The 17,432-nt window shown below is 37.7% G+C and overlaps 1 protein-coding gene across 3 annotated transcripts in view; it reads left to right on the top strand.

The window, feature by feature from the left end:
* Positions 1 to 17,036, top strand: part of msl-3 (male-specific lethal 3) — a 68,056-nt gene extending 51,020 nt beyond the window's left edge. For 2 of the 3 annotated variants that reach the window (XM_081752679.1, XM_081752681.1), the window contains 6 exons: positions 1,465 to 1,608; positions 3,818 to 3,963; positions 6,420 to 6,684; positions 10,349 to 10,557; positions 13,591 to 13,675; positions 16,590 to 17,036. In XM_081752679.1, the coding sequence (XP_081608805.1) occupies positions 1,465 to 1,608; positions 3,818 to 3,963; positions 6,420 to 6,684; positions 10,349 to 10,557; positions 13,591 to 13,675; positions 16,590 to 16,656 (916 nt within the window). In that variant the 3' untranslated portion in view covers positions 16,657 to 17,036. The remainder of the gene's footprint in view (positions 1 to 1,464; positions 1,609 to 3,817; positions 3,964 to 6,419; positions 6,685 to 10,348; positions 10,558 to 13,590; positions 13,676 to 16,589) is intronic. The other variant, XM_081752680.1, reaches the window with a different exon arrangement.
* Positions 17,037 to 17,432: the final 396 nt, after the last annotated feature.

The following is a 17,432-nucleotide window of genomic DNA, read 5'->3' as shown; positions in this document are numbered from 1 at the left end:
TTGATTTAATCATTTTGTTTTGTTCTGCGATTGGACGAGTTTTGAGAGCTTAATGCATAGAACGTTCTACCGCGTTAATTTCGTACACATGCATTTATTTCCTGCCTTTAATTTAAAACCCTAACCTTTCTTCTCATTCATTAAAGATCCAAGAAACGAGATCGAGAGCTTTGTAATTCATATATACTATTATATTATACTAGTATATGTACAAGGTGAGTCAAAATTATGTGAACACTATTTGAGAGAAAGCATTTAGTCGGAGTTTTCGTTATACAGAGTCTCAACCTGCCCACCAGCATGATTAATGCACATAAATCAACGGTCAACAGTACAATTTAGCCCGAACACACACTTCAGGGGAATGTTGGATATCACACCTTTTATTCTGTCCTTAAGTTCTTCAATGTCTCTCACTTTTGTGCTATACATACACATAACTAGAAGTCACAGGGTGTGTTATCCGGAGATTGAGGAGGCTGTGCCAACGGTCCGCCGCAACCAATCGAACGATTTAGGAACGTTTGATCAAGATAAGCGCAAACAGCACGAGCAAAATAAGGCTGTGTACCATCATGTTTAAAATAACCTTTTCATCTAAGTTGTAGTGGCATGTTTTCAATGGCAAACTCTTGCAGCATTTGCAAGTAGTCATCTGCAGCCGGGGCTGTAAAGAAAAATGGACCAATTACACCAGTAGCAGTCACGGCACACTACACATTTACCATCGAGTATGTACGTTCATGCTCACGAACGATACGTAGATTTTCAGTATTCCAGAAAAATGTGTTATGACAATTAACATAACCACTGATATGAAAGGTAACTTCATCACTGAAAATTATTTGACTAACAATCCTCGGCTGCATCCGTGACATTTCAGCTAGAATCTCACACAGCGTTCTATTCGTACCTGTTTCTGCCAAGCGGTCAAAGCTTCAACGATTTGTAGATGATATGGTCGCATGCCAAGGTTCTTGGATAAAATTCGATTTATTCTCTGTGGAATCCCTGTTTCCAGACTGCAACGACTCATCGATTTTGTTGGACTCCTCCTGCACCATAGCAATGTTTAATTCATTTCTGCCAGTTCTAGGTCGTCCCACATTTCAGCGATGCTTGTCTGCTATTGATCCAGTTGCTATAAACTTCTAGTAAATGGGATAAATTGTTAAACAAATTGGTGGCCGACGATCTGGAAATCGTTCTGCAAACCTTCGACGCACTTCTGTTGCCGACTGCACAACTTTCATTAAGTGTACCACTCTTCTGTGCTCCAATGTGAGTCTGTCAGCCATGGGGTCAGCCTGTAATAGAAAACAAACCAAACTTCAGATTGTTCAGATTCGTAATATATTCTATATTGGAAGACTTGTATAGTATGTTGTTTTATGTCACTGCTAATTTTTCAGAACTCCTTTAAACATATTATCTTATCATAATGTATTTTTCTGGACTTTTCAGTCTGAACATTTGTAAAGAAGTTGTTGATGGAATCCGTATCTATTTTGACTTTACACTAAGTGAGCTTCTTTTGTATAATCAAGAACGTGCTCAATATGAACAATCGAAGAAACTCCAGCCAGCCATGATCGTCAAAAAAGAAATGTAAGTAGTTAACGTAGTAAAATAACACTAGTCTTAAATTTTATTGAGAGCTTAATGTACTATTATTATTGTAACACTTTTAATTACATGGGTATTACTTTATTATTTTATTTGACATTAGGAATCACGTCCCAATCGTTGTAATATGCATTTTGCAACACCATGTATTTACTTGCAAAGTAAATGAAACCATTCCGTCGCCACCTTCGTGAAAATAAGTGAACTTTTGATTACAAAATAAAACGACGCATTCAATGATGTCCTTCCTTTGAAATAAATGAATTAGAGCACTTACATATGACGTGTGACAATGTTATAGTCTCACCCTGGTGATTTGGATCGAATTACGTATTTGCTCAGTAAATCTTGTAAGCTGAACCTCACTTTTATGGATTATTCCCTTTAGATATTAATAGTTACTCTATTATTTATCAAGGGGCCGCAGTGGCTCAGTGGTAGAGCGTTCATCTCTGGTGCTTGTGGTCCCGCCAAGTAAACTTTGTGGTGGACAAAACATCGTGTGCGTGGGTTTCCTCAGAGTTCTCCCGTTTCCTCCCACTTTCTTCATTCCACCATTTCATTCATTACTCATCATCACCGTCTCCTTTAGCCTAACCGACATAACCGTGGAACGTAAAACTCAAATATTTTATTTCATTTCTATTACTTATCGTGAAAGTGGCTACCAGCTTTCTTTTTGCTGCACTCTTAGTATTATATTTGTCTGTATCTTGGCCTGTTGAATGGCTTATCATAAAGTGTCATGAGTAAGTCATAAACGCATTTTTTATTGGCACTAACTAGTAGGAATATGCGTTTTGTTTTGACGTTTTTTCTCCGTACATCGTGACTGATGAAGAGAACAAAAGAGTTCTAAAAAAATTTTTTTTTCCACGAGGTAAATAAAAGGCATAATAGTTTATTAAATTAATATGTATATAGATAGTGTTTCCTCCTACTCTCCTGTACTGAGGGGGAGGGCCTTATCACGTCTGTGCTGTTCACATGGTTTTAAGAAGTGATTAAACCGTCGAACACTTGAAACGAATCAGCAAACATGACAGAGTAAAGTTGCAGTTGTGAGCACCAGTTGACCTCCGAGAGAGAAAAGGTAAGGGTGTTGCATGATGTTGAATATACATCAATAAGACAATAAAATATGGATTGCAGAAGATAGATTATTATTATACAAATTATTTTATGATCAAAAAATTGTTTTTCTTATACATTCCTCATAAAATTCTTTAATGACGCTAGAAGAACACTTATTAGTATTTCGAAATAGACGTATCAAACATCATTGTTTAAATTGGGTAGGTTTTCAATCAAACCTGAGGTGGGGAAGTTGCCAGGTTTCACAGTGGATGTTCTGTTAGATCGTAAACCTGAAAATATAGAACCATATGTTACGTATTTATTTAAAGATATAACTTGACACATATTTTTGTAAATAAAAATAATAAAATTATTTATTGAGTCTAAATTGTAGTGTAATTGTTCTAAACTGTTATAGCAATTGGAAATCTTACCTTGTACGTCTAACAGCTACTCCTTTTAGAACTTCACTTCGCTATATTTTAATTCTCTCTGAAACCATGTTCACGCACAGGTGTGATGTGAGCCGGAATCTTTTGTATTTACGGTAGATATAGTTTCAATCACTGTTACGTTACGTTCATCGGTAGCTCTGGGTAACTTTCTTGAATGCCATCTTGCACGTTTTTCGTGTACCCAGTTGACAATGATGATAAAACTTCGCTCGAGGAACTCGTCTTTCAAACTATTTTCTTTTCTCCCTCGCTTGTTGTAGGTCTACAACTACGTGACAGTTCTTAGTTTCTTTGAATTTATTAAATCACTTGTTACTGTTCCAGTCATTTGGAGTTTTCCTTCAGCAAACATTTCGATACTTGGCGCAGTGCAGCGCATAATTGTAATCTTGGAACCCCGAGAATTGAGACCCGTTGATACACTGTTCTTTCGCCATTATATAACCAACTGACTGGGTGTTATTCGTACACGTTGACGTCACAATGTTATCATTTCAAAATCTAAAATTATCATGTGCACTTAATACGTTGTTTCATGTTGATTCGATTCTTGGTTAAACATCCATGACACTTTCAAACCGGACAAGACTTTTAAAAATCTTTCCTACCGCTCGAATTTTCAAGAAAGCATGACAAGTTTGTTTCCTTTTCTCTTTCAGAATTCTTCCTGAAATTAAAGATGAGGATATGATAGAGATCCCGCATATAGTAGAAGAGGTAAAAGAAGTAAATGCGACGCCAAAACATCGACAAGAAAGTAGAATTCCACGAGCAAGTCCAAGGCAGCCAATTAGATCGGAAGAAGGTACTATAATTTCTAGTCATAGAGATGTTTGGCCTAAAGTATAAAGGTGTACTTATTCAGTACTTTTTCCCTCATATATATATATAATATTCTTGGGCAAGTAGCTAACCCACGCGCTTACTCCTTAAACTCAAATCAATCCAATCCATATTTCTTTTAAGAGAAGAACCTTAGACTGCTTCGGTAATCTCCGTATTATTTCTTACGAAGAGTTATGTAGTAAAATTAAAAATTGAGACCCGTTGGTACACGTACCGGTAAGTACTTTAAAGCACAGATGTACGATCGAAAGCTTCGTATGTAATCGCATAACTTTATGCACTAATTTAAACTGGAATACTTACAGGAATTTCAAGTTTATGACTAGAATTGTGAACCAAAGTTGGCCGGATAAGCCTTAAATTTTCTTTCCTTTACAAGCCTCTTTCAGCAGCACCCTGGCGTGTAATGCCCAAACACTCCAGACCCGTGGAATTACTTAAAACTTGCTTTTAATTTCGGTAACTCAATCACTATATGAGCTAAGAAACCCGAAGATCCAACACAATGCAGGCAAAATTTCGCCAGAAGATCTTATCACGTGGTAAGCTACTTCCATCAACATCAGTATTAGTGTTACTTCTATATAAATTCTCTTACATATGTAATACAAACCCCTTAAGTCGGACACTTTTTCAGAACCAGATAAAAAACAACATATTTTTCCTCTTAATATTGTTTTCGTCTGCGTGTACTGCGTATACTACTGTTCAAGTGTTAAGTGTTCAGTGAAGTGCTAAGATTCGTACGTACATTATAAACTGCATTGTGCAGTATGTATCCTGCATTGTATTGTACAGCTCAAGACATGTTTCTATATAAAGATACTGTAAAAGTATTCAACAAAAGCAACGTGTTACGTAAGTACTGTTGTGCGCACAATATAGTGTATTGGTACATGTAGTAATGTATTAATTCAATACTGAATAGTATAGTATTGTTTATTACGTACCACAAACCTCTACCATTTTATCTTGAACACCTCTCCAACTTGGACAGTTTTCGAAGGAACTGAAGGTGTCCAAATTAGAGGGATTTCACTGTATCCTTGTTTTGCTTCTACCACAGCTTCCTGGACCGGTAGCACGGTGGTATAATCTAGCTTTATTGGAGGCGAAGTAGTGTGGCGGGAAACAGCCAGTACTGTAACTGTCCGTCCCGTCATCCATAACCTCAATGTTGTACGAGGGAGGATCAGAAACTAATGTTACAAGGTCTCTGTTTTTGGACTTTCGTATGTTATAGAGAAGTGAGGAGTGTGCGGTAATTTTATTACATGGAGTTGGCAACTGTAGAGAGTTTCAGCCACCCGCCATCTACTGCGCTAGTTGTAGATGAATACAAATGACAACTCGTTTGGAAAACTGGTCTCGCGAAGAAGTGCGCTCAGTTAATCGATTTCCTTGGGCGAAACATGTAGTCGCGGCTGAAATTCACCGGCAGTTGGTAGAAGTTTATGGAGAGACTAATGTCGCAGAATGGTATCGAAAGTTTCCGGCTGGTAGAGAAAAACGTCACCGACGAGGAGCGCAGTGGCCGACATAGCATGGCATCAACAGATTTGAACCACTCTCCCTACAACCCGGACCTCGCTCCAAGCGACTTTAACCTGTTCCCGCACTTGAAGAAGCACCTAGGAAACGAGGAGATGAAAATTTTCTAACAGCGTGGCTGAACACACAGGGACAGAATTTTTACCATGAGGGAATCTTCAACCTCATCCCACGATGCGACAAGTGCCTCAACCAATATGCAGACTGTGTCGAAAAAATAACCTAATATAGGTACTATCTGTTGGCTGTATTGTTTGTGTGAAATAATATATACGTATCCCACAGCCTTTGTAATTTTACCTTCTAATCACTCCTCTTATAAAAACAAAACTCGTATCTGAAATTATCCAAAAGTCTCTCTTCCATCGACTGTCCAAATGAAAGATTATATACGCTACACGTAATAATAGTCCGAGCATCGAGTCTTGTCCATTTTAGACTTGACTTATACTATCCGTTTAGACACGTAACCTATCGGAAAAAAATCTCATAAACTTTTAAACGTAAGTATTTCCACCGGCATCTGGAGCATGGATCAAAATAGTAGATTGCGTTGATTGTTAGCATTCTTTTCGATAGTGTTTTGTCTGATACAGTAAGAGTCTGAACGGTTAATATAAATCAAACCTTAAACGTCCGGTCTTAATCAATGGGGTACTCGTTAGCTATTGTGAAGTTACGCCTGGTGGTCACGTATAATCTAGCTCAGGTCTAGAATTTATTTTTAAGAAAAAAAATCTTGATTTAAAAAAAAAAAAAAAAAAATACGCTTGTCGTATTATTACCAGATCTGTTTCTCTATAGTGTATCAACCAAATACGTATACTTTCCAACGTTATTTTAGTAGCTGATTATTTTCTAAAGATATTAACTTTTCAGGTGAAGCAGCAACGAGAAGAATTCTGAGATCGTCCCATAAACCTGAACCCAGTGATAGTTCTGCAGGACCGCCTGACGATACGAAAAGCCCTGACACTAAAGAGACGAAAGGAGATACGAAAAATTTTCAGGACGGACGATGCAGATCGTTGCGAAATTCACAAGGAGCCACAATTAAAGATAAAACGGGGAGCGAATCCTATGTGAAGTTAGAGCCCTATTGTAATTCAGTTCAGAATAATGTGTCCAGGTAAGAATAGAGTCTTCAAGTATTTAAATTACAGCAAAACCAATATGTTAGCCATTGCTGTTTTACCAAAACCGCCCTTCCTTATAGCTATATGGTTAATATACGTGCTGAATGATTTCCAGTAAGAGCTCATGTGGTTCAGAAATGAAATGAAAATTCTAGTTTTACGTTCCATTGTTATGCACTGAGGGATCCAACGCAACAGGTGAGCGCTCTGCTACTGAGCCACCGTGGCTCCCTCATGTGGTTTGGCTGTAAGTATACCTCTTGTATAGCCTTGATAGTAAGAGTTACGTTAAACTGTAAATCAACAATCTAATCAACACTTGAGCAAACTTTGACGAACTTAAAATAGGTGGCCAATACAATGTAATTATCTGTACGTTCCAGTCATACCACAATTATTCCCAAAATAAATTTCATCAAACGAAAGAACTTTTGTCGCTGACTGTACACACATTTTAAAATAATAGCTATGTTGTTGTGGATATTCCAACAGAACAGAGGGAAAAGTTGGAAGACAGCTTCTTGGTACAGTTACAATAAATGCTCAAATTGCAAACTACCCGCATTCATTCAAACCCTTTTGAGCACGATGCTCTACATTCGTGGTGTCACCTTCCAGGCTATCCACAGGGATTGCGTGGCAAGTTATTGAAATTTCATGGCTCAGATTCACGAGTGGCTATGGTTTCTCAGTGTATACTACGTTCTTGATAATCTCCTACAAGCAAAAAAATTAAGGGGGGTTAAAAGAGATGAATGCAGTTATACTCGATCGGGCCCCTTCTTCGCATTCAACGTCCCGGTACAGTGTTACCCATGTAGGCGTGCACATCTGGATGAAAGTGCGGCGGGGCACCATCTTGTTGAAAAAATGGATCTTCACAAAACAAAGCCCTAATTGATTGTAAAATTAATGTGTTCAGAATCTCTAAGTAACCCTGGCAGGTACCGTATCTTGGAGAAAGAACGCTCCAATTAGTTCCCTTGATAATAGCCCACACCAATGAGTCCTGGAGAATTAAACCGCTTGGTTCATATAGATTTTAGGGAGGCCAGCACATACAGTTATGCCGGTTAATAGTGCCATTTAATTTAAACTATGCCTTATCACACTACAACATTTTGCAAACAAAGGTACCATCCTCTTCCATTTGCGCAAGGAACTATTCACGAAACTGAATTCTTTGTTCTGGGCCACTCTCATTCAGTGCGTATAACAGCAAAGAAATGTAAGTTTGTCATTTTGCTAGAGCAAAATACGACTTTGTCCTACTTGCTGCTGTTTTACGGTGAGCGTTTGTATACATCTAATACCTGAACAGACAATGCTTCACTTGTAGCTGTGAGGGCGGTCTGATCTTTTCTCATACATATCCATCATTGTTCTTTCCTTTTAAAGTTATCACGCAAGCGAGCAATGCGTAGGCGTTTTAGCGATTCAGTTCCACATCCGTGCTCTATTGTAGTTGCATTTCAGACGTTGTTGAACTCCCAATATCTTTTCAGAATGCTTTTTCATTGCTCGAATGAAACCTATGTTTGCGCCATTGCTTGCACTTTCTCAGTCGATATTGATGTCTATTTTATTATTATTATTATTATTATTATTATTATTATTATTATTATTATTATTATTATTATTATTATTATTATTATTGACACAGACAGAAATAGGAATTTTCTTTCCACGCCATTGGAATTCTGAAACCGAATCTGAGACCCCGTGTACTAACCAGTAGACCACGAAATGAGGGGAATGGTATGCTTTCTTCATTCCATTCATCAATGCTGGCTCCTTCTGCCGCAATTCACGATGCGCCCTTTGCAGCTGCTGAGAGTAGAGGCCAACAGTGATAATCTGACCAGGTGGAAGGAGCTCGTAATGCACCTTGCCGACAAGTCCATCATACAAGAGAGGTGGTTTACCTTTCGTGGGTGCAGAGATGGTCTTGAGGTGTGTCATAGGAGACTTAGTTTTTGTCATCAGTGAGCAAGTGATAAAGATGGGTGTGTTCAGGTGCCAAGTGAGCAAAGACAAACATTCTGTCACTCGTTATTCCTTGTTGCCTGCTGACAATGTGTGGAGTACCTATTTGCTTAGCTTGTATGACTTTCCTATCCCATACAGGCGCATTTTGACTTTCAGCGGAAACACTGAACCTTACTGCAACGTTCATCACACATTAGAGCACTGTCATTTTTGATGGCTGCTTTCAGGGCCTCGTCATCCAACACATGTGGTTGTCCACTGAAACGGTCATCCGAAAGCCTCGTCTCTCCCGAACGGAATTTCTGGAATCAATGCCTGGCGATGCATTCATTCACGGCATTCTCCTTAAATGTCTGACAGGCCCACTTTGCCCATACAACAAACACACGTGAACAAGCTGCTTCGAATTTCTCTTTTTAACACTGGACGAGCTACAACTGCTGTGTGTGTGTGTGCAACGTGCCTTATTACTAAAGGTCATGGTCAGACTAACTCCCGATCGCTTGGCAGGCACGTATATCATTTAGTTTCCTCTCTGTGAACGCATGATTAATGATACGTCAAAAAACGGCAAGAGCTTTTTTGGTTACCTTGTACAATGGGTCACTTAAAGCTTATATATGCTAAACTCTGGAAGTCGCAACAAAGGATAGAGTTACACATATTAGCATTAAACGTTGTCAAATATTTACTAATATTGTCATGCGTATATTCAAATCTGGAGTGGTCCGATGAATATATACCCCACCTGTCAAATCGAAATAGTCAATCAAACTTTTTCCAGAGTTATCGCTATATTCAGCATCCTAATGTTAGTGAAGACCAGGTGTTTGATATCTGTATGTGTAGAACAATATAGTACTAAAGTAGATGGGAAAGAAACTAATTTCCACAGTGCGGCAATTAGGAAACGAGACAGTATTTGTAAAAAAAAAAAAAAAAATTGCAGTCGCATGGAATGGTGTTCAAGGTACTCGTCCCTTTTTTAGATAGTTCAAGCAGGAAAACTACCCTTCATTGGTGCTTTTAATCAGTCTTCTTATCATCCCGACGAGGTCTAATATTACCCTAAGGCTTTCATTTTGGCCATTCAGAGTGATATCCCAAATACTGTCAATCATTGTAGTTCTTCCTTAGATCTGCTTGACGTGGGTGTTTTGTCATCTTCAACAGACGCCCTGTCAGCACTGAACCTCTTTTCCCATTCAAACACGACGACTCGAAATGGCAGTTGTCCCCATAAACCTTTATGAGCATTTCAGATGTTTTCTATGCAGTCCCTAAACTGGCACACAACTTGATTCGTTATTCTATTGTTGATACAGTGACGACAGTGACGAGGATCACGACACCAGTCACGCGCCACATTGAAGACCGGTCGAACTGGAAATTTCTGCTCATATTCTCAAGGTTACTACTATAAAACACTTTCGTGCCAAAGCTAACTTCACACTTAAAAAAAAAAAAAAAAAAAAAAAAAAAAAGTTTCCTGCTGCTACATTGTGTAAACTCGCTACATCAACATAAATGTAACACTATTTTTTAGAACTAAAACTTAATTCATTGTCATCACAAAATATATCATAACATGTTATTATTGAATTGTTGAAATAAAAACTTTTCTAAGAAAAATATTTAAATGAGTTAAAAGTTTGTCTCTGTTTTCAGTATTGCTAGTACAAGTTCAAGATGTTCCACGCCGACTGCAAATGTAGCACCTTCCACAATATCACTTCTGTCGATACCATCCTCGCCAAGAAGGAATGCATTCCTGTGTAAAATTCTAGGCTGGCGAATTGTTCCCGACTCTCTGTATGACGAGGTTCCAGCTCCACCTTCGTTGTTATATGGTGCTGTACATTTAACAAGGCTTTTCGGTAAGTTTCAAGTGTTTAGGAAATTTCGTGATTAAATGGATATAATGTCTTGAATTAAAAGCTTGTCCTCATTATTTGCTGTAATCAGTTATTATCTTCAAAGAATTAGAAACTTTGCACTGCATAGTAAGAAAATTCGAGAACTACCATAACAAGAGATTGTCAGTGTGCAATCCCTCCAAATAATATACACAAAAATTAATATGAACTAAGCATTCTTATGGCGAAAAGTAGTTTCCGTCTGCGTCATCTTAAATGTGCTGTCAAATTATTCAGTAATGACCAATATCTAGGCGACATATTTCACACTGATTCCTTGATACTTTGTTTAAATCTTATATCATCATTCTGTAAATGTTAAGATTCTTTGTTTTCTTATGTGTGGGGAAACTGTCACCAAGAAACGTTGGCCAGTTAGCAACTTTCTGAAACGTGATTTCTCTTCGAGAAACAAGAATAGGAAAAGAATCCTAAAATTATATACTTTGTATATAAACAGAAACTATATACAGAAACAGAGGTTGGAGAAAAATATAAAATCACACATTGGGAATCGAACCAAGTTTCAAAGCATTGAAACTAGCACAGAGAAAGAACACACAGTTTTATCGCAAGAACTGAAGAAATGCCTTTCAGTTTTATGTGTAGCTAATTTTTACGTTTATATATATATATATATATATATATATATATATATATATACCGAAGCGTTTTAAACTGCAACCAACGAAGTTCCAAAGAGTTATTGACTTCATTTTATTTTATGCAACTTACATTACTATAAAAAGAAATTGCTTTGCCTTGTTCGTGTTTATTTTCTGTTTGGACTTAACTTGTACTTCCAATATTTTATTCGCCGAAACTTCTGCCAACTTCTTAGGAGCAATAAAACTTCAAATTGCAAGAAGCTCCCTTGTGGCTATGTGGTTGGCGTATATGTCTTTGGTGTGAAAAACCCGGGTTCGATTATCGACTGGAGCTCATGTGGCTCGGATCCAACGCTGTAAGTCCACGTCTCATATAGCATTGCTGCTGAACGGGACACGAACACGTAAGATCACAACTCAACGAAACTCAGTTTCAGGTAGCAGGCGGGTGCAAATCTCGTAAGTTTATATTTAATCTATTTCTTTAAAATATATAACACATTTATCAAAACTATGAAAACAACGAACATCATTCCATCATTCGTTCAAACTCAAATACTAAAATGTGCGTGTGCTTTAATATTTAATGTCATTTTCTTGTTGCCATGTATTATTTTTTGCTGTTGCATAGAATTCTTAGTAGAAATGACGAACTTGTATAATTATACAGTCTGATGTTCCTAGAAACCCCGAGACAACAGTAATTATTCTCGAGATTAATAACCGTAATTATTCCTTATACCATCGGATGTACTATACATTAATTTCATATGACTCCTATATTTAATTACGTTTACATACTGTACATGTAAAAGAGAAACGCTTTCAAAGTTTTAACTGGAAGTCCAATCTGTAAACGACCATTAGGAAGACCCAGGCGCAGATGGGAGGACAATATTAAGATGAATCTCGCAGAGATAGAAATAAAGTAGAAACTGGATCCAGTTGGCTAAGGATAGAAGTCATTGGAGAGCTTTTGTGAAGGCAGCATTGAATCTCCATGTTACATAGACCATGGAGTTAGTTTACTATACATGTAAATACATTTGGAAAAAGGAAAAAAAGTTAGACATGGTTCAGAATTTAGTGAAATTACGAGGCACTGTTATTTTATAAATCCATGTTATAATCCTGTGTTCACAAAAGCAGGAAATTTGTGTTATTATTCAGTCGAAACTCCTTTGTCTTCTCGAATGTGTCCAAGAATTTGAAGCTTAAAATATATGAAACGATAATTATGCCTGCTGTGCTGTATGGTTGTGAAACATGGTCGTTTACTTTAAGAACACAGACTGAAAGGATTTAAAAATAAAATTCTGAGGCAAATATTCGGACCTAAGAGGAATATTCAAAAATGGATAAATTTCATAACGAGGAAACCGTGTAATTTATACCATCTACCTAACATTGTGAGGGTCATTAGTCTAGATAGCTCAGCTGGACGGTTGTGTAATCAGAATGGAAGAAAGTAAGAATGCTTTCAAAATTTTGACTAGAAACTCAATAAATAAAATAAAAATAAAAATTAGAAAGACCTAGGCGCAGATGAGAGGACAATATTAAGATGAATCTCGCAGAGATAGGAATACAAAGTAGAACTGGTTCAGTTGTCTAGGGACAGAAGAGTTTTTGTAAATGTGGCAAAGAACCTCCGAGTTTCATAAACTCCATAGAGTTTGTTAATATAATCCTTTCCTTTATCAAGACTGCCCTTATCTATATTTAATTTCGGCCGTTACTTATGAAAAATGATTTATAAACTAATCTTGTAATTTATGACTACTTTTTATTGATAATATTTACTTCCGTCTTGAAACTTGTAAACGCCTAGATAAGCCGAAAACAGCTGTATCCTCTTTAGCAACACTAGTTTATCAGCATGTCTGTAGTCTGCAGCCATCAGTAGGTGATTTGAAATAGAGTTATCCTTTATACAACGGGAACAATTAGTGCTATTAAGCTTACTGCGTTCAAAATGCACTTTAATTGCATTATACAGTTTCAGCAATCTCTACTGCCTGCATCACTAGCTCTGGGAAACTGATATGAAAACTTCTTCACTTCTCAGGATTACATTTGCACATTTTTCATGTACCCAGCTAAAAAATGATTAGATTTATTTTAGTGTAAATTCCATAGACTCGAACACTTGTATTAAACGACGTACTCGTGCAAAGACTTCGCATTAGAACTTCTGCGAAAGTGCATTTGAATACAGTAAGATATATTTTTTTCAAAATATATTTACGTTATTGAAAATAATAATAAAAAAAAAAAATGAATTACGGTAAAATTTTTATAAGATTCCTGTTGTAACATTAACGCCGTAGAAATTATAAAATAAGCTTACTTTTTGATTCTCAAAATTTGTTCATTTCTCTTTCAGTGCGGCTTCCCGACCTGCTCTATGCTACGAACATGCCGGAGAGAAAACTGAAAATCCTTCTAAGGCATTTGGATATGTTCTTGGAGTATGTATTACAATATATTTATTTATTTTTAAAAGAAAATGTATATTTGTTCAACCTCGTCGATTGAATGTTAAACTTCAGAGTTCATTCATTTATGTTTATTTTACTGTACCGTGGCATGTGTTCAATATTTGACTGCTTGAATAGTCAACAAAATCGAATACTTCTACGATTTTTCGTGTGCTTTAGGTTGTGTCCTCTTTTAAAGCCCAATATAGTGGCCTCAGTTTCATTTCTGAGTTGAAGCAGTCAATATTTTTCTTCTCTGTGGGTGATCAGACTGAATTATTTCTTAGAAATGTTAGTCAACAATTTGTGAAGTCGAAGGTACAACGATAAAATTATCCAATCTGGTTCGATCCCAGGTCGTTTGCCATGGATAACATCTTGTCCGTAGATTTTCTGTAGGTTCTTGTTTCCTTCCACATCGTCACTCTATCGTTTCTTGTATGATCATCCACTTTCATAAGCCTAAGTGCACATAAACATGGGTCGTTAAATTAAATCGGCCTAATTCGCACCCAAATTCGCACTTGAGAATGTTACGAAATTTTATGGTTTGGTAAAGAAAAGGCCACGAAAAAGTCACGATATTTCATTTTGAAATTTTAGTTTACACCCTGAGAGTTTGTCTTTTTATTGATATCTCTTAAAATGATAATTTTCTTCCATTATAGTTTCGTCTTAATTCTACCATCAGTGAAAGAGGGTGACTTCCACTCACATTCTGTTTTGAGCGGCAAATTAAACAGCCTAAACATGCATTTCTTTGATACGTAGTTTAATAATCTTGATGGTCGAAATGTTCAATTATGTTTTCTGTGTTCCTCTATTATATGCCCGAGTAAATCATATATTGCCATTATTAGCGTAACACAATATGAGCCAAAACTAACCTGCACACAGAAGTCCTGTTTTCCAACGATCCTCCTCAGTGTCGGCGGCAATGATCCTTTCTCAGGCAGGATGATTGAATCTCTTCCCTTGACAGTCTGGATGATATTTGATGCTGTTTCCAGAAAGCTTGGTTCGGTAGTCGTTCAATTTTCTCCAAACATTTAGTAATTGGAATTCTTTGGCTGAAGTTTTAATGATCTCGAAATTCGAAGATTAATTCCAAAGAATGATTAAAGCTCTCAGAGTCAGTCACAGACAAGAGACTGTTGACTGACGACGACTGAATATCTGATGAAAGATGAACCGATGATCAAATACGTAAGACCTAAGACGCAAGAAGACAACTTCAGAAGACGAAGATCCTTGATCGTTTTCAATCTCCGTATTTGTATGAGTTCATTGGCTGTTGTGTTATTGTATTCTTCACTCTTGGATTTTTGTTCCTTTCTTCCTGGCGGAGTTTTTTTTTTTTTTTTCCTTCACCTTAGTCTTTGTTCAATATACGCTATCTGGACATTCGTCACCCGACACTCCTAACTAGTACTTTAATCTGGTTTCAGCAGTCCATCAGTATCATGTGGGGCCACCTTTCGCCGCAATTACGCCCGCAACCCTTTGAGGAAGATTTTCCACAACTTGCGATAGATTTCGACGGGAATCTTGCTCCATTCCTCTTGCAAAGCGGCGAACAACTCTAATGTTTTTGGGCGGAATGGCCTGGTTCTCAAGCGGCGCTCCAACTCGTCCCAAAGATGCTCAATAGGGATGATAACAGGACTTTGGGCTGGCCAATCAAGTTTTGCACACCCATGTCCTCGAACCACGTGTTTGTAACATCTGCAGTATGACATGGAGCATTGTCTTGCTGAAACAGATATGGACCATTACCGAATTGTGCCCACAGTGTCGGAAGCGCATAATTGTCCAGAACCGTTTGGTATGCATCGGCATTCATGTTTCCCGGCACTAAAACAAGAGGACCAAGACCATACCACGAGAAGCACGACCACACCATGATGCCACCTCCGCCGAATTTCAGTGTGGGTACGATCCAATCTTGTAAACATCTTTCTCTGGACATATGCCATACCCACACACGTCCATCCGACCCCCACATCTGGTAGCGCGATTCATCACTCCATAGGACGGATTTCCGCTCAAGAGTCCACTGCGTTCCTTGCACCACTGTAAACGACGGGTCGCATTGCGGGCTGTGATAAGCGGCTTGTGAACTGCAGCAGAACTATGGAAACCAAGTGCGATGACGGTACGATCACTTGCAACACTACCGGAAGCCGATCGAAACTCCTGTGCCACCATCTGTAGCGACGCCTTCCGATTTGACTTCTTCACACGTTTCAAGCTTCGACGGTCACGATCTGTTAATATTGTCGGTTTAGTTGGTCTGGGTCGGCATGTCATGACCCCCTCCCGCTTTCATTCACGATAAAATCGCTCACTGTCGATCGGGGTATCTGAAATTTGTTGGAAATCTCACGGGTCGAATGCCCAAATCTGTGGGCTCCAATGATCATCCCTCTTTCCGCTTAAGTTCGCGTCGTGTGTCCATATTGGCTGCTGTAGCTAATGTGAGTATATTCTCCAGCGGCAACACCTTTTATAGCTAGTGTCACGTGCACAGACGATCCCAAGCATTTTTGGAGGGGTGTCCGGTGGCGAATGGCCAGATAGTTTATATTCGTCAGTTAAAATTTTGGCAACTTCTGGATTCTACTAGACATTCCTTGGAGGCACACAAAACTACAGCGTTTGCAGTTTTACATTATTTCCGTGTGTTACAGGTGTAGATTACCTTGAATTTTCTTAGAAGCTACCTACCTCTCTTTTCTTTCATTTAATTCTCCACATCTTCCTGGCTCTGTTCATTGTTCCTGTATTTCGCGCTGCAGATAATTTACATGATATCAATAAATCAAAATTGTATCTCAATAGTGTTATAATAATAATGTTGAATTAAATCAGCATGTTAATAAAGTTTATCATTATCGTTCCTTAGGTATTTGGAAGAGCATGGCGAATGGTTTGGCGAGGAATACTACGAAGATAACCCAGAAAATTGGTAGACTCAGGGTATCCTGTTCACTTTTGTTATTGTTGATTATGTTTGTTGTATGGCACTCGTACCATATATGTGATTTTTCTGAAGAAAAATGATGTCTATTAGCCATAATATTATATACAAATAACTTGTATATACACTGTTGTCTCGTTATGCACAATTTTTTTCAATGTATTTAATGTGATTTCAAAATTATTTTGGTCCTGTGACAGAAGCACAATTTGATTTTTTTTTTCAAATTCCTTTATGAAATGAATTTTTTCATAAACTGTAAGATATATTTCATCTCTCTTTGAAAAGAGTATTGGTGATTGTTTTTTCTTTCACATTCTGTGAAGATATGTGTAGATGACACTGAAAATATATTGTAATTCATTGAAAGAGCCTGTGTGTTTTATTGTATAACAGAGACTGTATTTGAAATTATTTACATAGGACAATTCTAAATGTACTAGGAATGTAGGGCTAGCGTAAATAATTCTTCCATTTTGAAAAGGCTAATTTTCAAAAATATTACACGTACATACATAAAAAATACATGAAAACAACCACAAACTCACCAAAATTATACATCCTCTACAAATGTTCAATATGTGCCCCTTTGGTAACACGACACACGTCCAGACGATACTCGAGCTCATTCCATACGCTTTGTAGCGTGATCCTGTCAATTGTCTGCACCACAAAACTGATGCGTTCTTTGAGCTCGACTAAGGATTGCGGTAGTGGGGGTACATAAACATGGTCCTTGAGGTACCCCCCCCCACAAGAAGTCGTCTC

This window comes from Thermobia domestica, chromosome 3 (assembly GCF_964235325.1).
Source record: "Thermobia domestica chromosome 3, izTheDome1.hap1.1, whole genome shotgun sequence".
In the NCBI taxonomy this organism is placed as follows: domain Eukaryota; kingdom Metazoa; phylum Arthropoda; class Insecta; order Zygentoma; family Lepismatidae; genus Thermobia; species Thermobia domestica.
The sequence above is the reverse complement of the archived record's forward strand: the minus strand, read 5'-3'. Positions and strand labels throughout refer to the sequence as shown.